Genomic DNA, 15,663 nt, shown 5'->3' with positions numbered 1-15,663 from the left:
TCCTCCTCCTCCTCCTCCTCCTCTTCCTCTTCCTTTTTTTTTTGTAGTGTTGTTAATCGAACCTAGGTCTTGCATAAGCTAGGCAACACCCTACCACAAAGCTATATCCCAGCCTTAATTTTACTTTCAATTTTGTGACGGTCTCACTAAGTTATGCATGTTGGCCTTGAACTCATTCTGTAGCTAAGGATGGCCTAGACCATCTGGTCTTTATATCTCAGTTCCTCAAGCAGCTGGGGTGCTAGGCTTGTATCTTTAGGCCAAGCTGAAAATAATCTTTTTTTTTTTTTTTTCGTTTTCTTGATAGTATTCTATGTCTGTTGACAGAAGGTTTCTGTCCCTCCTGGTCCCACAGCCATTCAGTCCCAAAGAAACACACAGTGGTCTACATTAATTATAAACTGGCTGGCCTGTTAGCTCAGGCTTCTTATTAACTATTATATCCTACATTAACCCATAATTCTTGTCTATGTCAGCCATGTGATGTGGTACCTTTCTTTTATCAGCAAGGCATTCTTGTCTTGCTTCCTCTGTGCCTGGGTGATGACTGCAGACTTCTCAGAAGTCTCCTATTCTCATCGCCCCGCCTATACTTCCTGCCTGGCTACAGGTCAATCAACATTTTATTAAACTAATACAAGTGAGAAATCTTTACAGGGTACAAGACCATTGTCCCACAGTATAAATGGTATTGTGGTAAGACTTTTCAATTACTATTTGTAATTTATGATTTTAGTGTTCTTTGGCACCCTTTAGTGTTTTAATACCAGTTTTTAAACAATATCTATGGATATTTTGCTTGCTTGTATGTCTGTGTACCAAATGTACATGGTGCCTATGGAGGCCAGAATACAGCATTAGATAGATCCCTTGGAACTACAGTTAGGGATGGTAGTGTGGCATGTGGGTTCTGGAAATCAAATCTAGGCAAGGGTAGCCAGTGCTCTCCAGCCCTTCGTTCCTTTCTCTTTTGAAAATATTTAATTTTTTATGTATATGAATGTTTTTTCATGAATATATATATACCATGTGTGTGCCTAGTTCCCAAAGAGGCCAGAAGAGGGTGCTGGATCCCCTCCAACTGGAGTTGCATATAATTGTGGGTTCTTATATAGATGCTGGGAATCAAACTTGGGTCCTTTGTAAGAACAAGTGCTTTTAGCGACTGAGCTATCTCTCCATCCTGGATGTTCTCAGGTGACTCCTAAGACCCTTTGCCATAGGCAGACTGGTCACCTGACTCGATGACAAGGGAAAAGGAGAACAGCAAGCAGCCTAAGGTATTAAAAACATTGTACCTTTGAGAACAGCTAGGAGATAACCCATTTCCAACAGAAGTTAGTGTTGCTCATCCCATGGTATAAAAAAATCCAGTTAAGGTGGGAATGAGAAGCTGGAAACTCATTTGTGGAGAGACCTCTGCCCAGAATGCTAAGGTGAAAGAAAACTCCAACTGTGGTAGTAGGCTCCCCAGTTCATTTCTGCTGGGTGTTAGCAGTATCTGATTTGATGACCTTACCTGTCTGCCACTTGCTACTTGTTTTTTTAGCTCTTGCTTGCTACATACTTAATACATTCATGCACAATGGAATGTCTTGTTTGTATAGGACACTCTCTGGACCAACAGCTTATCCTGTGCTAACCCACTCCTAGGACTACTCTTCTGTATCCCGTATACTTTGATGTGCTGTTTCTTTCTTCTCATTTGTCCTGCAATACTTTCAGTCTTTCTCTGTAATTTCTTTATGATTCTTTAATTATTCAGGATACTGTTTAATTTCCATGTGTTTATATGATTTCCATAATTGTTGATCCTCATTTTTCTCCACTGTAGTTGGAAAAGATACATGATATGATTTTGATGTCTTAACGTATGGTTCTCCTAGAGGGTGTTTATGTAGTTAGAGAAATGTGTGTTCTGACGTTGTGGTAGGAAGTGTTCTCATCATTTGGTCTAGACTTCATTTAATTGATGTTTCTTTGTTGATTTTCTACATAGGGGATTGCCCATTGATAAAGGTTGGGTTTTTGAGATCTTCAGTTATTACGGTGGAACCTGTCTCTCGTGTAGTTCTGATATTTGCTTCATGTGCTTGTTTGGCTCAGTGTTGGGTTCATATGTGCTCACAGTTGTTGTATTCTGTTGCTGATTTGTCCTTTTATCATTGTACAATTGCCTTCTTCGTCTTTCTTTCTCCTGTTTGTGAAGTTACTTGAAGGCAGTGTGTCTTTTCTTATGAAGTGAGTTTCTTGTAGTGGGCATATAGTTGGGCCTTCTACTTAATTTAGCCAGTCTATTGAGGGATTTACTTAAAGATTTTTATTTATAGGTAACAAGTGACTCCTGTCATATTAATTACTCTTGGCTGTATATATTTTATTCTTCCTTTTTTTTCACGAATCCTTATCGTTTGGTGATTTTATAGCGACAGGGCTTTCTTCCCTTTCACTTTTGTATATCTTCTCTACCAATCAGTTCTACATTTTTGTCTCTTTCATGATGGATGTTTTCACTTCTAGATAAAGGATTTCATTAATCCTGTTTCATAGGGCTGGTCTGGGGGTGATGAATTCCATCTAGGTTTGCTTATTTGAGACAGACCTTAGTTCTCCACTTCTGAGGGCAAACTTTTCTGGGTATGGTATTTGTGGCTCCCATTCCCCTTTCAGCACTCTGAATGTTATCTTATTATCTCTCTGCCTGCAAGTTTGTCCTGAGAAATCTACTCTAATTGGAGTCATTTATATGTGACTTTTCCCCTCTAATTTTAGAATTCTGTCTTGGCCTTTAACCTTTGACCTAATGTTAAGTTCTAATGTGCCTTGGAGAGTCTTTTTGGATTGAGTCCCTTAGGCCTATGGCTTCTTGAATCCAGATGTCCATGTCTCTCCCAAGTTGGAAAATTTTTCAGGTATTATTTTGTTAAATGTGCTTTTTGTGCCTTTCTCCACCTTACTCCCTGGAACTTTCATATGCCAGTTTTTGTTTGTTTAATCATGACCTGTAGGCCCCATAAACTTGGTGACTTTTTCATATGATTGAATTAGCTAAAAATGCCTGTCTTCAGGATAAGAAAATTCACCTTCTACTTAATCTAGCTTGTGTAGCCATCATCAGCTGTGTATTCTTATTTCATTCATTAACTTTATCAGCACCAAGTAGTCTGATTCCTGGTTGGCTCTTGGACTGGGCCTAGGTGCCTGAAAGTTCTGCAAGCCAGGGTCTCTGTGTTGGCTTATCAAGGACAGGACTGTTTCCTTACTGGTTGTTGAGTTAGGTTTGGGCATGTGTGATTGCTTCTGCTGGCTGCCTACAGCAGGTGAGTGTGGTAGGGTTGCCTACAGCAGGTGAGTGTGGTAGGGTTGCCGTCTGTCTGGTTGTAGGGCTAGGCTTTGTGTGTGTGCAGTCCCATAGCCGTGTGTTGCTCTCTTCAGAGGGAGGAACAAGGCTACTACTGCCTGACTGTTTATCAGGCCAGATGTGGATGTCCTGGGCTACTGACTGTGCACTCTTTCTTTCTGGGCACATTGACCCGTATCTGTGAGGTAGAGGCTACACGAGTCTCAGTTTCTCTCCTGAGTCAGTGCTCTGAGCAGCTTTTGGATCTTGATGTTGCAGCCATTTCTGTGTGGCATCAAGGTCACCATTGCAACCATCCCAGGGTCAGATGTACTCAAGTAGCTGGCCCAGTTTCGAGGTGACAGGAAGCTGTCTCAGCTTAGGTCCCTGGATGAGGTGGAATTTGTACAGGGTGGACTAATCCTCTGGCAGTAATGCCACATGAACTCTGTGTTCAGGGTCTGTGAGGGCTGTGGATGTCTCTGCAGTCACCGGCCACAGCAGTCTTGAACAGCTGGTCTGGATGAGGTGAACAGTACAAAGTGCCTTACTTTCCTCTTGATGGTGTGTTATGGGTTTGTATGCTTAGTTAATTAAAAATATCTGTCTTCAAGGTCAGCCAATCTCTCAGTTCATGTCTTGTAACTCTAGTAAGAATGACAGTTTTCCCCAAAATTTCTGCTGTTGACCATGGGAGCTGAGCAGCAGGAGGAAGGGACCTGACACGGGAGCCCAACAGTGGGAGGAAGGGACCTGACATGGGAGCCCAGCTGCAGGAGGAAGGGACCTGACATGTATTATTTACTACTTGTTGCTGTGATAAAAACACCATGACAAAAGCAACTGATGGAAGGATTTACATGGCTCCTGGCCCCAGCCTTCTTGCTGACATCATTCCATGATGATGTTTCCCGAGTCCTGAATCTTCTGCTCTCTTCTCCTAGGACAGTATGATATAGGGTGATGGGAGATGAGACTTGGGCGTCCTTCAGTATCCAGTCTACCTCTGCCACTACACACTGTGAAGCAGCAGGAAGCACAGTTAGGGCTGATTTGGGAATGTGGTTTAGGCATGGACTCAACTGGAGTAAGATTCATTGCCAGGCCAGTGGTCGCGTGACCACGCAGAGGAAGTCCTTGCCAGCGGTCCTCCAGGAGTCGGTTCTGTTCCCCTTGCCTGGCCATGACCTGTCCTGGCTTGTGGTTGGATGGCAGGCACATGGGAAAGAATGGTTGCTGCCCTTGGAGAAAGGCTACACAGTGTTAGCATGAGAGTTGTTTCTTCATGGACTCAGGTGGAAACTCTTCTATCCCTTATCCTTGCTTTTGCCAGGATTCTTGCCACCGCTGGAACCGACTTTGACCTCCGGACCCTGAGGGCTGTGCGTGTGCTAAGACCTCTGAAGCTGGTGTCTGGAATTCCAAGTAAGTCTAGCTGAGACAGTCAGGCCCAATACAGTTCTTCTACCCTCATCAAAGCTGTGACTTCTAAGATTTGGGCCCTTTGACTACTTTTTCTCTGGGGGGAGGGTGTTGGGGACTGAACCCAGAGCCTTGTGCCTCTGGACACATACTCTACCTGCTACCCCTGCAGGTTTCTCCTTTGACAGAGGATAGAGGAGCAGATCTATATTGTCACCTTTTGCCACTGTAAGTGAACATCAGGGCCAAAAACAATGCATAAAAGAGCTTGTTTTCATTTACGATCCAGAGGGAGAGTCCTTCATGGTGAGGGAGGCATAGCAGCAGGTGGCAGGGCAGGAAGTCCAAAGAGCACATCTCAATGACGCATAGGCAGCAGACGGAGAAAACTGGAAATGAAGCCAGGCTGCCCACTCCTCCTCCTCAGTGACAGCATCCCTCCAGGAAGGCTTTACATCCTAAAGTTCATAACCTTGGCAAGCAGGGCCACACACTGGGGACCAGGTGTCCAAATACCTGAGATTGGGACGAGTTCTTACTCAAACCACTACAAAGCCCCTTTCAGTAAACTCTTGACGAAATCCCAGAGAGTGACTCTTATTAGAGTTTCTATTGATGTGAAGAGACATTACGACCATGGCAATCTTATAAAGGTAAACATTTTGTTGAGGTGGCTGTTTATAGTACAGAGATTCAGTCCATTATTGTCATGGCGAGGGGCATGGCAGACATGGTGCTGGCTACATCTTGATCAGAAGGCAACAGGAAGTGGACTGTGATCCTGGGTGGTATCTTGGGCATAGGACGTCTCAAAGCCCTCCCCACAGGAACACACTTTCTCTAATAAGACCACACCTATTCCAACAAAGCTACACCTCCTAAAAGTGCCACTCCCTATGAGCTCACAGGGGCCAGTTACATTCAGACTATCATAGTGGCCCTGTTGTTTTTCCTTACTTGTGTTTCTGCCTCTTAGTTTCATTTTCTGGGATTGAAGAACAGATTAGAGACCAAGAAAGGTGGTAGAATAGAGAAATGTCTAAGACTGTGAAGGGCAACCTTGTCTTAACGCCAGAGGGGCCTGGTACTGAGATGGCCAATAGGTATGCTTCTGGGTGGTGCCACTTAAGAAGGTAAATATGGGCATGAGGTTGGCATGGGACTGAGTAGGCTGTTCCTCGGTGTGGGACAATTCTGTATTCTGTCAATTACGTTTTAAATAAAAGCTGATTGGCCAGTAGCCAGGCAGGAAGTATAGGTGGGACAACCAGACAGGAAGTAGAGGTGGGTCAATGAGAACAGGAAAATTCTGGGAAGGAGGAAGCTTATTCCTCCTCAGTCCTGTCCAGACACCAAAGAAGGAAGATGTGACTTGCCCCGCCAAAAAAGGTACTGAGCCATGTGGCTAACACAGATAAGAATAATGGGTTAATATAAATTATTAAAGTTAATAATAAGCCTGAGCTAATGGGCCAATCATTTTATAACTAATGCAGACTCTCTGTGTGATTTCTTTGGGGCTAAATGGCTGTGGGACCTGGTAGGAGGAAAGAAACCAGGCAGGAAAGAAAACCACAGTCAACAGCTCCTTGTGGCTGTCCCCTCCGGCTGGCAGAGATTTGGCTTTAGGGTTACTAAGGGCCTGGTTTCTCTACAAGAAAACCCTTGGTGGGCTTCCTGTTCTGCTCAGAATAGACAAAGGTTTTGTTCCATATCTAAGAGCTGAGGCCAAGATGGAAGGGTGAAGGATTAAGGGTTATAGTCTATCTTGACAGTTTCTGCCCAGCTCACTTGTGACCTGTGGCTAGTGACATGACACTTTCTGGTAATTTGGAGAATTACCTTTCCGAGGAGATGGATCTACTAAGCATCTCTGTTTACTTTTCCAGGATCCCCTGCTCCTCATTCCCAAGATCCCTCATTCCTCTTTGGATGCTTCTTTTTCTTCTATGTATTTCATTCTCTTCCCCACCCCCCTTAGTGTTTTCTGCTCTTTCCAAACTCTGAATTCTCCTTTATCTTTCTCCCCTGTGCCCGCTCCCTATCCTGTGCGCATGCTTTGAGAATCCCTTGTCTGTCTTCTTCCTTCACTTTTAGACACGTTCATCCTGCTTTTCCCGAGGACCTTGTGCTTTGCCATGAGGGCTCCTGCCACATAAGCTCTCACTGTCCTGTCCTTCCTCTGCTCTCACTCTGCCTCTTCCGCCCGCTGACCTTCCCTGTGCTGTCCTCTGGTTGCAGGCTTGCAGGTGGTGCTCAAGTCCATCATGAAGGCCATGGTTCCACTGCTGCAAATCGGGCTGCTGCTTTTCTTTGCCATTCTCATGTTTGCCATCATCGGCCTTGAGTTCTATATGGGCAAATTCCATAAAGCCTGCTTCCCCAACAGCACAGGTGAGTCTCGCAGTGCCCCGTGGACTCAAAAGAGGACCCCAGATGTATTTACCCACAAAACAGGTACCTGGTTCAGTATCAAAGGGACTTTTGAGCTTCTAGACCAGTAAGGTAGAACTTTTGTTATGTTATGAGAAATAGTAATAAATAAGTAGACACATGAATAAAATAACACTGTGAAAATATCTATGAAGGAAACAAAATATATAGATATAGAATAGATATAGATGGCTTGAGGCCTGTTTGCATAAGGTCCCAAGGGGCGGCCTTCCTGGTAAAGCCGATGACGAACAGCTTTCTGAGCAGGGCAAGGGTAGCTGCTTGGCCACCCAGCCAGAGTGGTCCAGTTACAGGGACATAAGTGCCAACGTGCAGAGTGGAAGAACACTGAGATAAGGAAATCATGTGGCTTCGGGGCTGTGGCTAAGAACCTGAGCCTTCTACAAGAAATAGGAAGACTGGAGGGCTTTGAACAAGGTGTGGTGTCTTCTGGCCCCAGTGCCGCAGTGGGGAGGCAAAAATAGAAGCAAGTTGAGTAGGAAAAAACTCTTAGTCCAGGAGCTAGGATGGCAGCCCTCGGCTGGTTGGAGAGTGTGGCTGGAGCGGGTGGCATTCACGATCTGGGAATATGCTGTAGGTGAAGCCAGAGGCTGTTCTGAGGGGTGAGGCATAATTAGATAAAAAGGAGAGAGCTGCATAATTATCTTTTAGATGCAGAAAAAGCTCTGGCTAGAATTAAGTCATTCATCATTAGAAAAAAATCTTTTACTAAACTGGAAATAAGTCATTTTGTTAGATTCTCCAAAGTCGCTGCAAATATTAAACCCTATTGTAAGTTCAGAACTCTTTCTTTAATGTGGGAAACCAAATAAGTCATGGTGGTCGCAGCTGGTCCTTGTGGCATCGGTAGTTACAGCGGTGCACGAGACAAGGAAATGAGGGAAATTGTGTCAGGAATTGAAGCGGAACTGTCATCACTCACATTGAAGACAACTGGCCACAAATGCCCAAACGGTAATATTTCTGAATCCTTAGTCAAGCAGTTTGGAGAAGGAGAAGTAAGCGTAGTAATCATTTGTTAAACATCATTTATCCGTCCCCCTCCCCCGGCCCCATGCTGGAGCAGGAGCAGTCAGGTTGCACTTAGAGCAGGCAAATAGGCGTCTGCTCGTGTTGATTTCAGGATGAAGGGATCTTGAGACTTTCTGAATGGTGACAACGGGGAGGTTTCAGGAGAGCAAGGAAGAGAGAGGGGTGAGCATGTTGCTGGGGGTGTGGGCAGATGTTAGGTTAGTGAGAGGACCAGTCAGGTGATCAGGCACAGGTGTGATAAAGGGTGCCTAAGGCCAGTGGTGGCGCCTTAGGGAGCAGAGATCTCAGCTTTGCTTTACTCCCTCCTCACAGACGCAGACCCTGTGGGTGACTTTCCCTGTGGCAAAGAGGCCCCTGCTCGGCTGTGTGAGGGTGACACTGAGTGCCGGGAGTACTGGCCAGGACCCAACTTTGGCATCACCAACTTCGACAACATCCTGTTTGCCATCTTGACAGTGTTCCAGTGTATCACCATGGAGGGCTGGACTGACATCCTCTACAATGTGAGTTCCGTCTTGGCCCTAGCCCTAGCCTAGGCCTGGGGGCTGGAGGTCTCAGAATGGTGCTCTGGGGAATGGGGGTGTAGGGGACTTGGGGTCTCTCTGAGGGACACTTCTTTCCCTTCCCTTAGCCCATTCTCCTGCTCTAGGGTGTAGTATAGGACCCTGTATCAAGATCCTATGGTCCATGTCAGCTCATACTCTGGACCCAGGTCCTCCTGCAGTCTTCTTTTATGATGCTGAAACTGGGGGCTGCTAGATCAGAGAGTTAGCGCAGAGAAGATGCTGCTGTTGCTCTCGGTGATGACAGCAGCTGATGCTGTGAGCCTGCTGTGATGTCTCAGGCCACACCCCTGCCCATAGGAAGCCTGTTGTGATGCCTCAGGCCACACCCCTGCCCATAGGAAGCCTGTTGTGATGCCTCAGGCCACACCCCTGTTGACTTGTTGAACAAATGATTAAGAACGGGTTATAGAGAGTTGATTAATTTGCCAAGGCCCTAGGCCTGTAGCCTACTATTGACCACTAGCATATTCCTATTGGAATTTTCTAGACTGAGTCAAGGGCCAGTGAGGTCTGAGGACTAGGTAAAGGTGGCGTGGAGTAGGATGAGGAAGTGCAGACACCTCCTCACCCATATCATGCTGGAATTCCTCCAGAGCTCGTGTTTTGTGTGTTTGTTTTCTGTATACTTTGTCCATTGTCCTGGTTGGTCTGTTAACTTGACACAAACTCGAATTACCTGAGAAGATGCACGCACGATTGAAAAAAATGTCTTCATAAGTCTGGCCTGTAGGCAAACCCATGGGACTTTTCATAATTAGTGATTGATTTGGGGAGGGCCTACCTCTTGTGGGTCATGCCACCTCTGGGCAAGTAGTCTTGGTTGTATAAGCCAGTAGGCTGAAGAAGTCAGGAAGTAGTGTTCCTCCAGGTTCTCTGCTTCAGTTCTTGCTTCTAGGCTCCTCCTTTGGGTTCTCTCCCTGACTTCTTTTGATGATAATGGTGTGGGATTATAAAGCAAATAAACTTTCATCCCCCTCGCATTCTCTTTAGGATTCTAGCCTGTCTCAGCAATTCGAGGTAGTCTGGGTTGTGGCTGTCTTGGTCAGTGTTCTATTGCTGTGAAGGGGCACCATGATCAAGACAACTATTGTAAGGAAAAGCATTAACTCTGGGGGCTTACTTACGTTTTAGTGGTCTGGTCCCTTATCAGCATGTGCTGGAGCAGTAGCGGAGAGCTCCTTCCTGATCTGTAGGCAGAGAGACAGACTCTGGGCTTGGCAGGGACTTTGAACTTTGAAAGCCCACCCCTGAGACCCACTTCCTCTAAATCTTTTCAAATAGTGCCACTCCTAGATGACCAAATCTATGAAACTATAGGGTCCATTCCCATTCGAACCACCACAGGGGCCGTGATGGATGTCCAATATAAGGTCTGGGGGGCTGGTGACCCACTTTATTTCACATATACCCGAGGTTCTTCTCAATGATTCTGCAGCCAACTCTAAGAAATCTCCATCTTTTTGTAGGAAGATGGCCCTGTTACCTTCCTCACCCTGTCCCAGAGTCTTGTAAACCATCTACTAGGGAACAAGGACAAGGAAGAGCCCTTATGAGCTGTGGGATGTAGACAATGGGAATGGAAAGGCACTAGAGCCCGGTGACTGGGCAGGCAGGAGCAGTGGACCCTTGGTTTTGGATCGGTAGATGAGTTTGGTTATAGTGGGGATCTGGAGAGTGGGGCATGAGGGGCTCATTTATACTTGAGGGTGAGGCATCACATGGCCCTGGAGCCCTGTTTCTCCTTCCGTGGACTCTAGCAGCTGTATCTGAGCCTCCCCCACGGTTTCATGAGGACCCCGGTGATCTTAGCACTAAGCATTCAGTAGGTGCCTAGCAGATGCTTGTTGGTCAGCTCTGTCAAGCTTGAGCAGGAAAGTGAAGAGTTAAAGGAGAAGCTGGCTGAGGGCCTCTGAAGAGGACAGTTTCTCAGTGAGATGGTGTCCTGTGGTAGGCCGATGCGGAGCATGAATGCAGCCTCAAGGGCAGGGACGGAGACTTGGGTCTTCTCTTTTGCCAAGCATAGAGAAATTTCCACAAGGATAGACCCTAAAATCAGCTCCATACTGGCCACAGTCTTGCTGTTTGGCCAGGTTTCTATAGCCCTCAGAGCCCACAGGAGCTTTGTTGAATGGCCATAATGACAGGTTCCCTGTCTGTGTTTATATCACAGGAAGGACTGGCACAGAGAGGCCAGAGTGGCTTCATCCCATATATATTTCAGCTGGACTCACTGGCAGTGGCACTTTTATGGAGGAGTCTGGCCTGAGGACCAGGTGATGCAAAAGGTTGAGGAACACGGAATGCCTATTTTGAGGGTGCTTGAACCTTTAGAGTCCAGAGGCCAAACACACACATGCTGAGGTACGAGGATGCGGGCGACATGCAGTCCAGAGCAGGAAGCCGTGCACCAAGGCGATTTATTTCCCACCCTCTCTATGGAGACTGGCTGTTGGTGGTTGGATAAAATTTTTCAGGGGACTCTGGAGGGAACCTGCCCTTCACCTCCTGACAATCCTGGACGTTGAGGCAAACGCCCCTTTGAGTGGGGAGACTGGGTTCTGTGTGGGCAGAAGCCTCTGACCTGCTGTGGGAGTCGGAGCCAGATGGAGAGGTCACTCGGTGTGGGAGCAGGGCAAGCCATGTCTCCTTGACCAGTGCAGTTAGGAGAACTGCAGCCTGAAAGCAGCATGTCCTTATGGCGGGTGATCACAGCTGGGGAGGGGACTGTGGGGAAATTACCTGCCTTTGCTTTGGCAAGTGTGTGGACTACAATGGAGCTCCAGAAGAGATGGCAGAAGTGACTTGTGAGGCTTTGTCATTGGTACCTTCCTGCCAGGCCAGAGAGAGGGAGTGTCTCAGGGAAGCACCTTAGGACAATCCCTTCCGCTCTCCCTTCCCCTGCCTTAACAGCTTTGGGTGAACATCTCCACAGGCAGCTGAGGAAGGGGAACAATGAGGGGCCCTGTCTGCCTTGCCCACTGAACGTGCCAGCTGTGGCGAGCAGCTCAGGAGAGCAGCTATTGGCAAGAAATTTATTAGGCAGTTTGCTAGCAGTTGGGACTGGTCACCTCTGATTACCAAATCCGAACTTTTTTTTTTTTTTAATGTGAAGTGGTAATATTGGCATGACAAACACCATGACCAAGGCCCCTGAGGAAGCAGCTAGAGTCTATGTCTGGTCCACAAGTGTAAGTGGGGAGGGCATGGGAAAGCATGCTACCTGGGAACGCCAGAGTCTACTCCCAGGGCGCACCTCCTCCAACAAGGTCACACATGTTAATCTTCTCATCCACAAGCTGGGACCAAGCATTCAAATATACGAACATTCTCATTCACTCCCTGGCCCCCATAGGCTTGTGGCCATACCGTAATGCAAAAAACAAACTTAGTCCAATTTCTAAGGTCCCCATAGTCTTTCATAGTTTCAACACAATTTAAAATTTCTAAGTCTCTTCTGAGACTCAATACAGCCTCTTAATTGTGATCCCCTGTAAAATCAAAAAGCAAATTATATACTTCCAATATATGGTGGCAAAGAGTATGGGTTATCATTCCAGAAGAGAGGAAAGGGGCATAGTGAGGAAATACTGACCAAAGCAAGACTCAAAACCAGCAGGGCAGATTCCAGACCTATAGGGATAGATCCAAGTTTGTTGTCAAAGTCTTAATGGCTCTGCCCTTCCAGTTTTGCTGACTGCAGCACACTTCTCTCTGTTAGGCTGGGTCCATTCCCTGTATGTTGCTCTTCCTGGCAGACATCCCATGGTTCTGGCACATCCAATGTCTTGGAGTCTTCCAGCACAATCCAGGCCTTGCTTTCATAACTTTACTCAATGGTCTCTCTGGACCTTCATGCAGGGACTCCCCTGCCACACATCTGGCTTCAGCAGTTCTCCTTAACTGCAGAGGAAGAGTCCATGATCCCTTTATGCCTGTATCCAATCATGGCTTTAAAGCCAGAACCACACAACCAATGCTACCAACTTCTACTGCCTGCTTGGACTGGAACCTGGCTCCCTTCTTGAATTACATTTGTGTGAGCTTTGACTTTAGGAACAGATAGTTCCTTAGGCCTTTTCTGTTCACAAGTGGCAGGCTGGGTGGAGTCTGGCCCTGAGGGCATCACTCCCTTTATTCCCTTCTCCCCTCTCCTACCTCTTTCAGCACAAAGCTTGGCACTCTTTTCCTCCTCACACCTTACAGTTGTATTTCTTTTTGCCCCAGTTGCTCTTTTTCACTGTAGACCGCGTAAGAGTCATCACTGATAACCATATGACAATCAATATCAGGCTGTCTGAAATCTTCTCTGCCAAGGAAACTCGACCAGAACTCTTCACTGTGGCCTTGGGCAGATTCCCAGGACAGGAGCAGTAAACAACCACATTCTTTGCCAAAATAACATAAGAATGTTCTCTATCCTAATTGCTAATATTGCTCACCTCTGAAACCACAGTCAACATAGCTATCAGCACTGTTGACTTCTAAGCTCCTTGTAGGATGGCTCACTAATCCCTGGTTACATCGGACAGCCACCTTCCTGGAACAAGGTCCCAAAGTTGTATCCAATTTTCCAATAAACAGTGTGGTCAGGCCTGTCACAGTAATATCTCTGTCCCAGTGCCAGCTTCTGTCTTAAGCTACTTTTTACTGCTGTGACACAGCACCAGAGCCAGGGCAGCTTAAAGATGGAAGCATTTAACTGGGGCTTGCTTATGGTGCCAGAGGGTGCGGCCATCATCCTGGTGGCGAGCATGGTAGCAGGCAGGCTGGCATAGAGCTGGAGACTTAGCGGAGAGCTCACACCTGATCCGTAAGCACGAAGCAGAGAGAGAGCTAACTGGGAATGACATGGGATTTTGGAAACCTCAGCACCCACCTCCAGTGACAGAGCTCCTCCAACAAGGCTAAACTTCCTAAGCTTTCCCAAACAGCTCTACCAACTGGGGGTCAAGAATTCAAATATATGAGTCTATGGGAGCCGTTCTTGTTCAGATTGCCAGAGGTATTATTGGAGAAGTCATGGGACTTGTCTAAATTTTTTATCCAGGCAGGCACATGAGAAAAGCTCAAGGAATGATGGGATAATACCTCACTTTGTGGCTTTGTTGCCTGCTATTTACACATACCTCAGGAAAGAAGTATTCTGAGGAGTGGGTATAAGGCTTTATTTGATGTTCACAGAAGCAGGACTTGCTTCTTGATGGACATGGGAGGAGGGGACAAGAGTAGATGCAGAGGTTATGTGGTTGGAGCTCCTGGGAAAGCAGCTGCCATTGGCTGAGAAGAGCTGGGGGCAGGTGCTTTTCTAGCTTTGCTTTAGTGGAGAGTGGTAGGCAGCTCGTGGCTGTTCTGACTCTGTAAGGTTGTCAATAACTATTTTCACCCTAGAAGAGAGCTCAGAAGGAGCGGAGGAATGGGATGTACACTGAATTACTAACACGTGGACAGTGTTGAGAAATAGAGCATTATGGGAGAGGATGAGAGTACCTGGATAGTGAGGGCAGTGACAGAAAGATGCCTACCGTTTCTCCCTAGTAGGAGTCTCCCTTTGGAGGCCAGGGAGATAGGAACCATCAAAGAGTGGTGGTGGAGCTTGTGGAGGGCAGGAGGAATGCCAGGAGCTGGTCCTGGAAGCAGAGCAGAACATTTGAAGAAGAGGAGCCAGATGTTGCTGGGGCCAAGAACCAGGGAAGAGAAATCTGACCGTTAGTATACAGGAAGATGAAGGCTGCAGGGAGCCTCGGCCAGAGCACTCTTGGTGCTGTGGGTGAAATCCTGGATGCATGGGCTGAAGGGGAAGGGCAAAGAAGTGAGGCTGCCAGTACAGACTGCCATGTCTAGGGAGAAGAACAGTGGGAGTGGGCACAGAAGATGCCCAGTTACACGGATGGGATTTTGGCGTGGAAAAGTGAAGTCCATTGTAGAGTGCTGTGACATTACCAGCTGCTGTACAGAAAGGCCGTGCGTATCTCTGCCCTTTCTCCTCTTCTCAGTACTAATAACCTGAAAGACTGTGTTAGACAGGGCTCTCAACCTTCCTAATGCTGCGACCCTTTAATACAGTTTCTTACGTTGTGGTGACCAGAAAATTATTTTTCTTACTATTTCATAACATAATTTTACTACTGTTATGAATCTTAATGTAAATATCTGATATGCATAATATCTATATGTGGCCCCTGTGAAAGGGTCATTGGACCCCAGAGGGGTCACAGCCTACAGGTTGAGAACCACTGCTCCAGGAGAACAGAATCGGTGGAATGAATATGTACTAAACGATAACTTATGGATTGGCTCACTTGATTTGTTCTGAGTTGTCCCAGCAACCACTGTGCCACACAAGAGAGGCCAAGAATTTGGTTGCTCAGTCCAACACAGTAAGATATTTCAACAGTCCTAACCTGGTGCTCAAGGCCTGGAAGGTTCTAGAGAGCTGCTGGTCCTCGTTCTACACTAGAAGCTTGGAGAATTTGTTTCTAATATTAGCGGAGACATATAGCAGTGACAGCTATAGGACAGATGAACTTGCCAGCAGAGTGAAGGTCTGCCCGTCTCCTTTTATCTGGGAACTCCCAGAAGGTGCCACCCACATTTAGGGAGGTTCCTCCCACTGCAGATAATCTGGTCAAGAAAATTCCTCATCGGAGTGCCCAGCAGCTTGCCAATTGGTTGATTTTAGATCCGGTCAGATTGACAGCCAATATCAATCATCACAAAGACCATAGTCAATATCACAGCTGGGGCTTTGCTCCTAACACAGATGTGACACAGAATATTCCAACCCTGGATGATTGCCTGCCCTCCATAGTCAGACTTCCTTGTCTGTTGTCTCTAGACAACAGGAGCTCC

The 15,663-nt window shown here is 46.7% G+C and overlaps 1 protein-coding gene across 6 annotated transcripts in view; it reads left to right on the top strand.

The window, feature by feature from the left end:
* The window catches only part of Cacna1b (calcium voltage-gated channel subunit alpha1 B), a 158,809-nt gene that overhangs the window by 28,614 nt on the left and 114,532 nt on the right, over positions 1-15,663 (top strand). For all 6 annotated transcript variants that reach the window (XM_050139968.1, XM_050139969.1, XM_050139967.1 and 3 more), the window contains exons 4-6: positions 4,674-4,765; positions 7,004-7,156; positions 8,561-8,751. In XM_050139968.1, coding sequence (XP_049995925.1) covers positions 4,674-4,765; positions 7,004-7,156; positions 8,561-8,751 — 436 coding nt within the window. The remainder of the gene's footprint in view (positions 1-4,673; positions 4,766-7,003; positions 7,157-8,560; positions 8,752-15,663) is intronic.

Source organism: Alexandromys fortis, unplaced genomic scaffold (genome assembly GCF_014885135.2).
Source record: "Alexandromys fortis isolate MF-2015 unplaced genomic scaffold, M_Fortis_MF-2015_v1.1 scaffold_33, whole genome shotgun sequence".
NCBI classification, from domain to species: domain Eukaryota; kingdom Metazoa; phylum Chordata; class Mammalia; order Rodentia; family Cricetidae; genus Alexandromys; species Alexandromys fortis.
Note: the sequence above shows the minus strand (reverse complement) of the source record. Positions and strands in the feature narration are given on the sequence as shown.